This window comes from Notolabrus celidotus, chromosome 15, assembly GCF_009762535.1.
Source record: "Notolabrus celidotus isolate fNotCel1 chromosome 15, fNotCel1.pri, whole genome shotgun sequence".
NCBI classification, from domain to species: Eukaryota; Metazoa; Chordata; class Actinopteri; order Labriformes; family Labridae; genus Notolabrus; species Notolabrus celidotus.
In genome coordinates this window covers 1,009,252-1,023,516 of record NC_048286.1, presented here as the reverse complement: position 1 = coordinate 1,023,516, position 14,265 = coordinate 1,009,252, and the positions used below count along the sequence as shown (strand labels likewise).

The 14,265-nt window shown below is 46.2% G+C and overlaps 1 protein-coding gene across 1 annotated transcript in view; it reads right to left on the bottom strand.

Annotated features, from left to right (window-relative positions):
• Positions 1-14,265, bottom strand: part of LOC117826593 (sickle tail protein-like) — a 91,757-nt gene that overhangs the window by 16,560 nt on the left and 60,932 nt on the right. The window contains exons 14-22 of the mRNA XM_034702762.1: positions 8,071-8,207; positions 7,805-7,952; positions 7,675-7,714; positions 7,423-7,566; positions 7,217-7,339; positions 6,147-6,342; positions 3,512-3,589; positions 3,115-3,304; positions 2,944-3,025 (exon numbers count right to left, since the gene is read on the bottom strand). Coding sequence (XP_034558653.1) covers positions 2,944-3,025; positions 3,115-3,304; positions 3,512-3,589; positions 6,147-6,342; positions 7,217-7,339; positions 7,423-7,566; positions 7,675-7,714; positions 7,805-7,952; positions 8,071-8,207 — 1,138 coding nt within the window. The remainder of the gene's footprint in view (positions 1-2,943; positions 3,026-3,114; positions 3,305-3,511; positions 3,590-6,146; positions 6,343-7,216; positions 7,340-7,422; positions 7,567-7,674; positions 7,715-7,804; positions 7,953-8,070; positions 8,208-14,265) is intronic.

Genomic DNA, 14,265 nt, shown 5'->3' with positions numbered 1-14,265 from the left:
CCTACAGCCAAAACAGAGGGTTCTGATTCAAAATCTAACAGGCACTTCTATTTTAATAACTTGCTTTTTTAATATTTACAGTACTGGTTAAGCAGATGAGGAAACGTACTGACCGCGTTGATTAGCTCACAGTTTACACACCTGCCCCACCAGGTAACTCTGGATCTCTCCTGCTCTCCAGTTTAGCTCTGAAGTTTCTCCTCTTTTTTCTCACGTGCATTGGTGTCCATGTGTGTCCGCAGTAAAAGGCATAATATCAACGCGGTCAGAATCTCTCATTATTAAATTTAGTTCTATTATTGTCTCTTTGAAGCTGCAGACCTGAACAGCTGATCAGTGCGCTGCAGGTGGAGGAGCACGTTTGTGTTATGTCCGCAAATAATGCAAAAACAAACAGGCTCTCTGGTGTCAAAGTGAAGTGCTGAATAAAATCACAAGTAGAGCGTACACCTAAACCGAGATGAGTGCTCGGGTCAGAGTCTTTCAAAATGAGCTGAATTACCTGGTAGGACTGATCCGTTCTGTAGGACAGACCCGGTCTGTAGGACTGACCCGTTTCCCCCATTACTTTTCATTACAGGGACCGAGCTGAGCGGCATCTGTTGTTGCTAGTACAATTACTAGTGACATAAAACTCAAACAACCCCACTTCAAAAACACTGAAATATCCCTGTAAGATTCCCATCTGAGAAATAAAACCCTGAGAGGAGGAGATGTGGATTCATTTTATTCGACGCTCTGCTGTCCCTGATGAGGGAACAAAACAAGGATCAAGTCCACACGTCTTTGAACTTTGAACATTTCATTAAAGGTAAGTTGAAGTGAACACAGAGGGCCTGATCTACTAAGATCCCAAATAACGAGCGCTAATTTGCGTGTGCAAATAATAATTTTGCACGTGTTATTTCTGGGCGTGTTGCGGGTGATCTACTAAGACTGCGTGCGCAAATGATAACGAGTGCAAAAGTGTTGCGGACCGCCCTTTAATGAGTATTTTGCGTGTGCTATCGGCTGTCACCATGTAGAGTTTGAGAGAACAGAGTGGTCTTAAGCGATAAATGAAGTCTAAAGCCATGGAGTTGGAGGTTTTTGTCAAGGAAATAAACACATCGGTGAACTCCAGCAAAGGTGAATGCTATGAGAAAAATGCAAAATACTCCAAAATGCAATCAACGTTTTGATGGAGTTTAGAGAGCAATTTGATGAGGCCTGTCCCTGCTTTTATTTTTTACTCTTCCCGTAAACGTTGCACCTTCTGAGCGCTCATTCTCCAAGTTAAAACTAATCAAAAAAAACCTTGATGAGCACGATGGGACAGGAGAGACTGAGTGGAGATGTCATGTTATCTATTGAGAATGACAGATCAAAGAAAATGGACATACAGTGCATCGTGGACAAGTCCGAGGAGCTTAAGGCTCCTTCAAACAGTGGTGAGTAGGCCGAGAACTTCATATTGATTTTTTGTTTGTATGTGAACATGTGGGCCACTGTGCTAATTTAACTAAACTTTATATCTGTTGATACAGTGACCTACTGTGCTCTCATTATATGAAAAGTTAAAGTGGGTGTCAGAATGATGCGGCCGCTATCCGTGGTGCTGAACTGCTTTGAATTTGTGTTGTTTTATTTATTTATTTGTGTTGTTCTCTTGGTTTGTTAGACTTCATGTCAGTTTGATTGACTTCAAAATGACATAAACTGTGTGTAAAAACTGTAGTAATGCTTGTAAGCCCCGCTGTTGTGGGCATGTTGTAAAGTTATGATGAGCTTTACAGTGACCGCAGCCATGTGTGTGTAACGCTGTGCCAGTTTGCACCTGCCTTTCAAACGTGCTAAATATAGACGCAAATACAGCGCGCGCTATCTGCTTCAGGTTTGATAGATCACATTGCGTGTGCTAAATGATTACATTTGCATCTCCTCCTCCCAGTATTTTGCGTGTTCTGATGATCTACATGTATTCTGCATATTCATGAAGGCAAACACGCTAAATGGATAGCGAGTGCTATTTTGCTCATTTGACAGACGCAATCCTCGGTGCTCCCGGTTAGTACGTCAGCTTTGCGCGCGCTATCAAGTTTGCACGTGTTTTTATACACGCAAACCTTTAGTAGATCGGGCCCAGAGTGTTTTAATTATTGTATGTTTAGTGGATGTAGTTCTCCTGACACGGTCAGTGTGCGTAGATCGATGTAAACAACTCCAGCAGTAACTTGTTGACACTGCTAGCTTACCAGCTAATGCTAGCTTAGTAATAGCGTCTGTTTTCACAGCCTGACTCTTTTATCCTGACAGTCTGGTGATAAAGTGGTCTGAGGTTAGTTAAGGAGAAGGTTCATATTTAGTGCTGAGGGTTGACTGTGAACGGTTTAACACGTCTGACTGAATGGAAGCCGTCATGTTACTAAGCTCTGTTTTGCCCTCCAGGCTGCAGGGGTCACATGACTGAAAACTAGAAATGGTCTATGTGTGAACAACTGTGCAGCAGCAGCAGCAGCTGCAGGTGATGCTCTCACCACGGTGTCATCTGAGGAGTGTAGCCTGATGCCTTCACTGACTGTCAACACTGTAGGAATTATGAAAATCTGCACTAAATCTGCACTGAACGCATTTAACAAACAGTAACTGTTACAATATACTTTTTTGATTAAATTATGAAAGCCCCAGGCGTTGCCGGCACACCAGATAGCCTGTCCAAGCCTGTCGTGCACCACAAGAATTGTTATAAATGACAGGATGAATGATGTTCAGCTCAAGACTTTAATGTGCCAAAAACACAAATAAAAGATTGTGCACAAACCTTGAGTCTGAGCTGGACGTGAAGTCTATGAGGGGCACGTCAAAGTCAACTTAAGTGCAACAAGTCCAAGTCTGAAACTGGAGTCCTCCTCTGTGTTTGAGAGGGTGAGTGTGACATTGTCTGTGCTGCGTGGTTACACTTACCTGAGCTCCCAGAGGCTCTCTCCTGGTAAGCTCCTCCTCTGCTGGCCTGGCTGCGTTCACCCCGGAGCTGGCAGAGTGAAACCTGGAGCAGGATCAATAATCAATAAATGCTTTATAGATGAGTGTTTTTGAAAGATCTGATAATCAGTCAGTCAGAGAAGACAAGCTGACCTTCGTGGGGGAGGAGGAGGAGGAGACCGGCCCGCTCTGTCTGGACTCTGCTTCAGATCCTTCTCTAAGCTGGAGCGCCGAGGCTTTTCCACCTGAGGACGACTGCTGCGCTCCGAACTCAGAGGAGCTGACGGAGGAGCTGAGGAAGGAGCTGAGGAAGGAGCTGACGGAGGCTGTGAGGCTGCAGGAGCTGAAAATAATTGTTAACGGTCAGTCAAAAGTAAACAGGAACATGTCATTGATCAGTCAGACCTGCTGAAGAATACACTCTGCTTCTTTGTGCCATAAACACAGGTATCACATTTACTACACACACAGGAGGTGGGTGTAAGTGTTGGGACCTTAGCCTGTTCTGAGCATGCCCAGTCTACCTGTCTGTCTGTGTGAGGTTATTTACCCGTGTCTGCAGGTGTAAGGTGGGCGGAGTCAGTGTTGTCACTCAGCCTATTAGCTGGAACTTCCTGCTGCTCTGAAGCTGCAACACACACACACACACACACACACACACACACACACACACACACACACACACACACACACACACACACACACACACCCCACACACACAAACATATGGAGAAGATAAGAGTATACTGTGATTATTATGTGTCTGGTGAATCTGAACAGTGATGCCTGATCAAACATGATGAAGATGAAGATGATGTCTACGACCCTGCTGTGGTCCATGAGTTTGTTAACCCTCCGATTTTCATTACTAAAAGACCCAGGAACTTACGGGACAGGTTGGTAAAGACTGACTCGTATGTGAAACCTTCTAACCTTCTAACTTCCTCAGCTCTCCACCTGATGGCAACTTCCCTGTTTTGATTGTGCAAACTGTAATGCTATGATCCGTTCAGATCATTCTCTGCATCCCCCACATAGGCAGGAAAATAAAGTGAAAGGCAGGATTACCTACAGGAGCACATATAGTGTATCTTCTGAAATGTGGTTTTAGCTGTGTCGGCAAAACTAAACCTGAAATTAGAGTCTGCATATCGGAACACAAAAGTAACATCGGAACCAACGTCGTTAAGTCTCCTGTTGCCAGACACTTCAACACTGCCGGTCATGGAGTTTGCATGCTGAGATTCATGGGGATTGAGTCCGTTTGAGGGTGACAGAGAAAGGAGACTCCTCCAGAGAGAGACCCATTGGATCCATTATCTGCTAACAGAGTCTCCTAGAGGTTCAAATGAGGATGTCTCTTTCTCCTGTTTCCTGTAAGTTGTATTTGTATTTTGGTGACCCACATTTCGATGCCAGTGTAGAGGATGTTGGGGTGTTGTGATTTGTTGGTGATCTTTCCGGCTCCCTCAACATCCTCCTCCTCCTCGACCTCAGCGCAGCCTTTGACACAATTGATCACTCCATCCTCCTCAGTCGCCTGCACTCATGCATTGGAATAACTGGTTCAGCACTCTCCTGGTTCAGCTCCTATCTCTCCGACAGACTCCAATACATCTCCATCAATAACAGCAAGTCCCGTACCACCCCCGTCACACATGGTGTCCCCCAAGGCTCGGTGCTTGGTCCCCTTCTGTTCATCCTGTACATGCTCCCCCTCGGTCACATCATACGCCACCATGGACTTCAATTTCACTGTTATGCCGACGATACCCAGCTCTACATCTCCACAAAAACCATCACTCCTGCCATCCTCTCCACTCTCACAAACTGCCTCACTGACCTCAAACTTTGGATGAGCAACAATTTCCTAAAACTCAACTGCAATAAATCTGAAATCATTCTAATCGGCCCCAAATCCCTCCTCCCCTCCACCCAGAACTTCAACCTACGCATCGACAACCACACAGTCACACCCTCCCAAGTAGTCTGTAACCTTGGCATCACCCTCGACCCCACCCTCTCCTTCAAACCACACATCAGAAACATCACCAAAGTATCCTTCTTTCATCTCCGCAACATCGCTCGGCTCAGATCCTCTCTCTCCTCCTCTGCTGCAGAAACTCTCATCCACGCCTTCATAACCTCCAGTCTGGACTATTGCAACAGCATTCTCTTCGGCCTTCCCTCCACTGACCTCAAAAAACTTCTATATGTCCAAAATTCAGCTGCCCGATTACTCACCCACTCCCGCTCCAGAGTCCACATCACACCCATCCTTCAGCACCTCCACTGGCTCCCCATTCAGCACCGAATCCACCTCAAAATCCTGCTCATCAAACTACAAAGCCCTCAATAACCTCGCCCCCTCTTACCTGACCGACCTCCCCAAACGCCACTCCCCATCTCGCCGCCTCAGATCATCAGATGCAAACCTCCTGTCCCCTATCACCAAGTCCAAGCACCACACCCTGGGGGACAGATCCTTTGCCATCGCTGCCCCCACTCTCTGGAACTCTCTCCCTCCACACATCCGCAACTCTGACTCTCTCCTCTCATTTAAGAACCAACTCAAGACCTACCTGTTCCAAAAAGCATACCACACATGACCTCTCCCCCCGCCCCACCTCTGTCCCTGTTTTGTTTTATTTATGTTTTTCTTTTAGTTTTTTTTAGTTTTCATCTTATGTAAAGCGACTTTGAGTAATAAGAAAAGTGCTATATAAATTCTATGAATTATTAGTATTATTATTATTTGTGTTTATTGTACAATCTTGAGTCTGGAGAAGCAATGATGTGTTTTTTAATGTGACTACAATGTGAGATGATAATGAGGTTTGGCCTGATTTGGATCTGTCTTTGTTATATGTTTTTGGTTTTATGGTTCTGGTTGTCATGTCTCGTCGTTATGTTAAGTTTGCACCTTTTACTTCAGTCTTGTCTTTCATGTTTGTCATGTCTGCTTTTATTTTGTAGTCATGTCTCTCCTCTCGTTTCAGGCAGCTTCACTTCCTAGGGTTCTCCCGTGGTGATTTTCGTCCCTGCCCCTCATTGTTTCTACCTGTGCCCCATTACCTCCTGTTTAAAAGTCTGCATCTTCCCCTGTCCTGTGGCACACTCTCATGTCTTATCCTGATGAGAGTGTACGAAGCTCGTACACTTAACACTCCTCAACAGGACCTCACCTGTGTCCTCAGGTGTGTCCTGCTCTGACTCTGGTCTCTGTCCGGGGGGCCTGTCCTCAGAACGCCCCCCCCTGGGGAGCCTTGGTGGGTCTGTGCTGGTGCTGGGGCTCTGAGTGGATCCAGATCTGGTTCTGGACTGACTCGTGGAGCTGGTTTCTTTACTAAGACTGCCCTCTGGAGGCTGCCTGTGTGCAGTCTGAGGAAGACAGACACACACACACACACACACACACACACACACAGAGATAGAGAGAGAGAGAGAGAGAGAGAGAGTTTGTTGGTGAGAGAACGAGTCATGTTTATTTAGACAATCATGGCTCCGCCCTTTTATCCAAATTTGGTTGTTCCTGTTCACTACCGCTATCATCTCAAAACTGTATGTATCAAACTGGCCTCAGTGTGAGTGTGTGTGTATCAAACTGGCCTCAGTGTGAGTGTGTGTGTATCAAACTGACCTCAGTGTGAGTGTGTGTGTATCATACTGACCTCAGTGTGAGTGTGTGTGTATCATACTGACCTCAGTGTGAGTGTGTGTGTATCATACTGACCTCAGTGCGAGTGTGTAAGCATCATACTGACCTCAGTGTGAGTGTGTGTGTATCATACTGACCTCAGTGTGAGTGTGTGTGTATCATACTGACCTCAGTGTGAGTGTGTGTGTATCATACTGACCTCAGTGTGAGTGTGTGTGCATCATACTGACCTCAGTGTGAGTGTGTGTGCATCATACTGACCTCAGTGAGTTATGTGTGTATCATACTGACCTCAGTGTGAGTGTGTGTGTATCATACTGACCTCAGTGTGAGTGTGTGTGTATCATACTGACCTCAGTGTGAGTGTGTGTGTATCATACTGACCTCAGTGTGAGTGTGTGTGCATCATACTGACCTCAGTGTGAGTGTGTGTGCATCATACTGACCTCAGTGTGAGTGTGTGTGCATCATACTGACCTCAGTGTGAGTGTGTGCGTATCATACTGACCTCAGTGTGAGTGTGTGCATCATACTGACCTCAGTGTGAGTGTGTGTATCATACTGACCTCAGTGTGAGTGTGTGTGCATCATACTGACCTCAGTGAGAGTGTGTGTTAGTTTTGAGCTGGACTGGTCAGTGCTGCCCTCTTGTCCAGGTCCAAGTGCAGGTCCAGGTCTCCTCTGCAGTGCGGGGCTTCCCTCTCTGCTGCGGGGGCTCACCTGTCAATCACACCTGTGTATCACTAATCATCTCCAGTCACATTTGATCGTCCCTGCTGATGGACCAATCACAGAGCTCGTACCTTGGCCACGCTGGGAGAGTCTCGCCCGTAGGTGGGGGTCAGGGGGGGGCTGGGATGGTGGAGGTTTTGGGGCTGGACTCCTGAAGCTGCTGTGCTTTTCATCCTGCGGACTAGAATGGGGGAGGCGGAGCCATCCAGGCTGTCCTCAGAGGGGGGAGGGGCCTGCATCGGGGGTCTGACGGAGGAGCGTGGTTGAGGTTTGGGTGAGGACTTCAGGGGTCCCTGATCCACCTCCTTCAGAGAAGCCTCCACCTGTGCTGGTTTGACCGGGTTGGTTGACTCTGACACACACCTGTGGAGAAGAGGAGTGTGATTGGAGGGTCAGTCACTTGTGAAACACGCTGGTAAAAGGGGGAGGAGCTATGTTAAAAAAAGAGTGGACCTGCGCAGAGAGCTTAGGGCCTCGGTCAGACCCCGGACCCTCCTCAACATGGTGTCCATCTTTAGAGGCTCCTCCTTCAGGAAACGCACTGCGTCCACCTCCAGGCGCAGCACGGAGCGGAGCTTCAGCTGCAGCTCTGGAAACTCACCTGGAGGACAGGTGCACACACAAACATGACCTTCACTGTGAGAACACTGTGGGTCTCTGAGTCATCATCAGATCTACAAGAAGATGTCTGATCCTGAGCTGAAACCTGATCTCTGCACCTTTGAGCACAGACAGAGCCTCTCCCACCCTCCGCAGGTTCACTGCTGCTTCCTCCACGTCTCTCAGAGTGATTGACAGCTGGCCGGGGCTGGAGGCGGAGCTTCTCTGCAGGTGGTCCACATACACCTCCAGCTCACTGAGACAGTGAGAGACATGAAGAGTTAACAGTCAACAGAGACAGGAGGATGGACTGTGTGATGTCCTGCTGAGGACACTAGAGGGCAGCAGAGAGCTCAGCAACACAAAGATGAAGAACGCCACGTCTGCTGTGTGCAGAGAGAGTTACAGTGACTATGAAGCTGATACAGACAGCCACCACACAGATCTTTATCAAACATCTCTTTGGATACATTTTTACAAATCAGTAATAATCAGTAATCACTAACAGGGCTGCCCGGTCATGTTTCAGCTGATCAGTGATGATGTCTCTCATGGGTCAGTCTTCAGCTGCCGATCAGGCGACATTTGCACACACTGCTGCTGGCTTTAACACGGATCATTTAAGAACAAACACCAGAGGACGGAGACGTATACTTCTTCACTACACTTCATGAAGAGCTTTTAGGTTTTTATGACAATAAATAAAAAAGTTCAAACTCCTGCGCACCGTCCAACTTGCAAAAAATATATTCAGAAAGAATGCACAGGTCGCAGATCTTCATCAGAGACACGCTCTGTGCACGTTTCTAAAAACAATGTCTTTAATAAGTGATTCTGTTTCAGGGTTTTTAAAGTGTATCATTGATATTTAATGTCCGCCTACATTATATTTATTAATCTAATTAAGGACAGATGACTTCTCTAGCCAGTCTCCATAACCCAGCTAAAGCTGAGTGTGAAGCAGCGGGGATGAGGATCAGCACCTCCAAGTCTGAGGAGTCTGAGGAGAGTCTTTGCCCCAAGCGGAGGAGTTGGTCTTCTTCACGAGTGGGGGGAAGAGACAGCGTGAGATTGAGAGACAGATCTGGGCACCGGTCTGTCGTGGTGAAGAAAGAGCTGAGCCAGAAGGCAAAGCTCTCAATTTACCAATCAATCTACGTTCCAACCCTCACCTATGGTCACGAGCTGTGGGTAGTGACCGAAAGAACAAGATCGAGAATACAAGCGGCTGAAATGAGCTTTCTCTGCAGGGTGTCTGGGCTCAGCCTTAGAGAGAGGGTCAGGAGCTCAGACATCCAGGAGAGGCTCAAAGTAGAGCCGCTGCTCCTCCGGATTTAGAGGAGCCAGATGAGGTGGTTCAGGCATCTGGTCAGGATGCCTCCCGGACGTCTCCCTGGGGAGGTGTTTCGGGCGTGTCCGTCTGGTAGGAGGCCACGGGGAAGACCCAGGACACGCTGGAGAGATTATATCTCTCAGCTGGGCTGGGAGCGCCTCGGTATCCTCCCAGAAGAGGAGGAGGCTGCTGCCCCCGTGACCCGGATAACCGGAGGATGATGGATGGATGGATGGATGGACTTCTCTAGCTTTATGTTTCCGGTAAGAAAGCTGGGTATTATTTGTTATTTCATTGATTCGTTTGTTTTCTCAGATCTGATATGATGATGTTGATGTTTTCAACAAACCGTCTGACAGCAGTGTTTGCATCCTACAGACCTGATCTATGACACAGATCTGAAGACTATTCAAAGAATTTAATAGTGTTAACACATCTGAGGAAGAAGATCTTTAATCTTTAATGTGAATCATCGTCAGTGGTGTCATTTCACAAAGTAAGAGGACTTTGTTACAACAGCTGCGTACTGTTAACTCCCTCTGTTAGTCCACTATTTCTTAAATAAAATATGTTCTTCACTTTGATGCATTTCCCCTGAGAATCTGTGTTGCATAAGATTACACCAGAAAATGTGGATGCCAACCAGCATAAAAACCTCAAAGAAGGAACATGCGAACATGCAACAAAGGATGTCTAAGTCATGGTTTCTCTTTTAAGGTAAGTCCAGACCTGATGCAGGTGAAGTGTGACGATGAGGGTAAAGGATCTGTGCACATAGTATGTCATACTGAGTGCATGGTGCAGGAAGACACAGCTCTGTCATCTGCTGCAGAAACTTTTACTTACATTACCTCAGATCAATATCAGATTAATATGTTTGACGGTGAAGTATCAGAAACTGTAAGACTTTAACTCATGTTGACTTCTTCCAAAGTCATTTCCCTCTATAACTTCCAGCGTGTCCCTCACATAGACGATACCTGAGCTGTCCACCAAAGTTTGTTTTTCAGCCAACTATAATGCCACCATTTAAACATGTTCAGTTTTTACATTTGGGTAAGATCACAGGATCTCTCCTCCCGTCACATCTGATTACCTGCAGCTCCTGACATGTTCACGCACTGACCGAGGTCTGGGGTCTCATATATGAATGAAGAACATGAAAAGGAGCATTTCAACCAAGAACTTCTTTCCCCTGAACTAAAAGGTTCCTGTGCCCCCATTGTTGTCTGCGTTTCGACCGTGGGCTGAAGTCCCGGGTAGATTGTGCAAATCAGGCCAGTGACATGTGGAGAAAAAAAAAGTAAATGTACTACACCACCAGACCAGTAGAGGGCAGTAAAACAAAGAGGAATGCCATTCATCACATATGACACCATAGAAGCAGACGGACAGGCAGGTATCATTATGAGCAACACAACAGTTAGCCTGTTAGCATGAAGAGACTCAGCTGGTCTGTTTTAGATGGTGCTATATTTCATCACAGATGGATTCACTGAATCAACACGTGAGAGGAGATAAGCGCGAGTAGCAAAGACGTTTCAACACGGCTTTAAAATCCTTTTGAACTCAAAAAGCCGTGATCGCAGAGATCGGCCGGTGTTTTGGTTTAAACAGCGACCCTGTTAACTGGAGACTTTCTGCCGGATGCATCCCTCATAAACGTCTTTAGACCATCATTAAATATCTGATGAGGATATTTTGAAATCTTAATAAAAACTAAACTAGTTTGCATTCCCAGGAACTCCCTCTGTGTTTCAACAGCTGTGTAAACTCCACAAACACTGACACGTTCAGCTGAAGGTCTCCACTTTACAGGGTCACTTTTAAAACCAGAACACCGGGAGAGACGCATTCACGGTGTGCTGAGAGAAGACTACTGTTACAAGCTGCTAAATCAAGAGAATCACAGCTTCTTCTTTTGAAAAGTACACACACATACAAAAAAGATAGAACAAATAAAAACTAATGAAAGAAAGAGAAATCAAGTGAATCACAGATGTGTGTGATGTTATTGTGGACGGAGGGAGGAATAAAAACACTGAGGTTAATCTACCAATCAGACACGTTCAGCATTGCAGGCCCTGCCCCTCGAAAGTCCTGGCACCTTTAAAAAGTACTACCCCCCAAGCAGGGGCTTTTTAGGGGGGAGATTATCTACCCCTGAACTAAATTTAGACCCTGGGTCCACCGGTCGAAACGCACGTAGTTCAGGGGTAAAGATCCTTCAGTCGAAAAACGCCTAATTATGAACCTTTCCACACCGCTGTTTTTAAAGCTACGTTCAGCTGGTTGCAGTTGTTGTCATTCTGCACTACCTCAGTTTGGGACTGTTGTTAAACACTCGTCCACACCTGTGATAAGAGAATACAGAGATAAACATTTCAAAACACGAGCTGTGTGTTAGGGCATCGTGTGTGTGTGTGTGTGTGTGTGTGTGTGTGTGTGTGTGTGTGTGTGTGTGTGTGTGTGTGTGTGTGTGTGTGTGTGTGTGTATGTGTCTGCAGAGATAATTGCGTCCCTCTCCCGTCGCTCCGTGTGATAAATGTCAGCCTTGTATTAGCGTGACGAGTGTAGCATGCTAACGTGAGGATGAGCTCTGGTGTCACATTAAATCTCCTCTCTCCTCCTCCCCTGGCTCTATTTATAACAATATGTTTCTTCACATCTCCTCTCTGCACACACACACACACACACACACACACACACACACACACACACACACACACACACACACACACACACACACACACACACACACACACACACACACACACACACAGGCAGCCATCTCACACGCCAATGATAATCTGACTTCAGCCGCTGTGACATCATCAGGGGCGTGATGCCACAGTGAGTGTGTAGATGTTGAAAAGGCTAAATCACCACTTCAGACATCATGGCCTCTCTAGTGGAGAGTTGAACTTTAAAACACAGCTGACATCCCGTCTCTGTGAATCTGAAGCTTTCACGAGTTTGTGAAAAAGTTTTTCTGACACTTTGTGGAGGGAGAGCTTTAATCTGAGCCTCTGCTCATCGTATTAATCCTCTGACATGTTTAAGAGCTGAGGGAGGAGAGGACGGATTAGGGTCATTGAACACATATAATTACCTCACATATCACACGCTGAGACTGAAATGACATCCGTAAACTGAACTCCACATGTCATAACGTCACGGTGATGAGTTTAAAGTAAAGAAATGATGACGTCTGCAGGTCATGTCTCTGTGTGTCATCACCATGTCAGTGATGGAGAGTCTGGATTTATCTTTCCAAAGCGTACTTAAATCAAAGATAGTTCAGATTGGTCGATTGATTGATTGTATATTTCCAATATTCTTCTCTTCTCTTTTACCTCTTTTCGACCAATGTGAACCAGGTTTGTGTTTTTGTTCACTGCTACCCGGCCCCTCACCCCTGACGTAAGCGGTTCGCAGTTCTAGACCAGCAGAGAGTTGGAGCCGCCCTGGAAACGGTTTTCCCTGCCAGGAGTTCTCAATTGAGCACCGGCTCCGAACCGTCCCTGAAACTGCCTCAGTTGAAAAAGGGGTATTTGAGGTCTTAGAGCTCATCTTTACTTATCTAAACCGATTTCTTATATGATTAATAATGATTCTATAATTTAGACAGCACTGCACTTAATAGTTATCATATTCCATATTCTACATCACAATCAAGGGAACAGAAAACAGCAAAAAAGGTTGCGATGAAGCAGGGAACAAGTAGTATGGGAGGTAGAACCTTCAGTTATCAGGCCCCTATCCTTTGCAATCATCTATCATCAGGGTCCGGGAGGCAGACACCCTCTCTACTTTTAAGAGTAGGCTTCAAACTTTCCTTTTTGATAAAGCTTATAGTTAGAGCTGGATCAGACTGCGATAGGTTCAGACTGCTATAGGTTTAGACTGCTATAGGTTTAGACTGCGATAGGTTTAGACTGCGATAGGTTTAGACTGCTATAGGCTCAGACTGCGATAGGTTTAGACTGCTATAGGCTTAGATTGCCGGGGGAACTGGCACACTGGGATCCTGTCTTTCCCTCTCTCTCCTCTGTCTGCCTCTTACTTACTTTAACTCTTGTCCCATTAAAGTTACTAACCATAGTTACTATCCGTCTCACCACTATCAGCCATGGCCACCTGGATAACAGCAACAACACGCTCACCTGCTAGTCAACTCACCCACACCTCTAATTATGTTAAATCATGCACAGCCCTCAGCCTCTTTATAATCACAACAGATGAGATACTGATCAGGCTTGGACCAGCTCTTAGTTATGCTGCTATAGGCCTGGGGGAACTGGCACACTGACACACTGGGATCCTGTCTCACCCCCTTCCCCCCAACCCCCTCATCACTTACTTTAACTCTCCCTGTCCCATTAAAGTTACTAACCATAGACCTTTCTGGAGTCCCTGAGCTCCCTTGTCTCGTAGGTTCCTCTGAGCTGCTGTAGACGTCCTCCTGCTGTGGACGTTCCAGACTCCAGCTGATACGGACGTGCTGGACTCCAGCGGCAATAGCTACTACTACTTGTCTCATCACTATCACCGCTCCCTCTCTCTCTTATTCTCCTCTATCCCTCTTTCCAGACCCAACTCGGTCGAGGCAGATGTCTGTCTAACATGAGTCTGGTTCTGCTCGAGGTTTCTGACTGTTAAAGGAAGTTTGTCCTCTCCTCTGTAACTAGCTAAATACTGTGAGGTGTAATGCTCATGGTGGATTAAGGTGGGGTCAGACTGAGTCTTATCTTGTCTTGGTGTTGGGTCTCTGTTCATAATTTGACATAGAGTGGTCTAGACCTGCTCTGTTTGTAAAAGAGTCTTAAGACAACGTTTGATTGATAATGATGATGTTTTTTTTCTGAACCTAATATTCAATGACAGGAGCAGTTCATCTTTTTAAACACTGATCAGAAACATGTCTATGGAGAGCTTCAGGGGGAGCAGGGGCTAGTTTTGGAGATCTCTCTGAAGATGC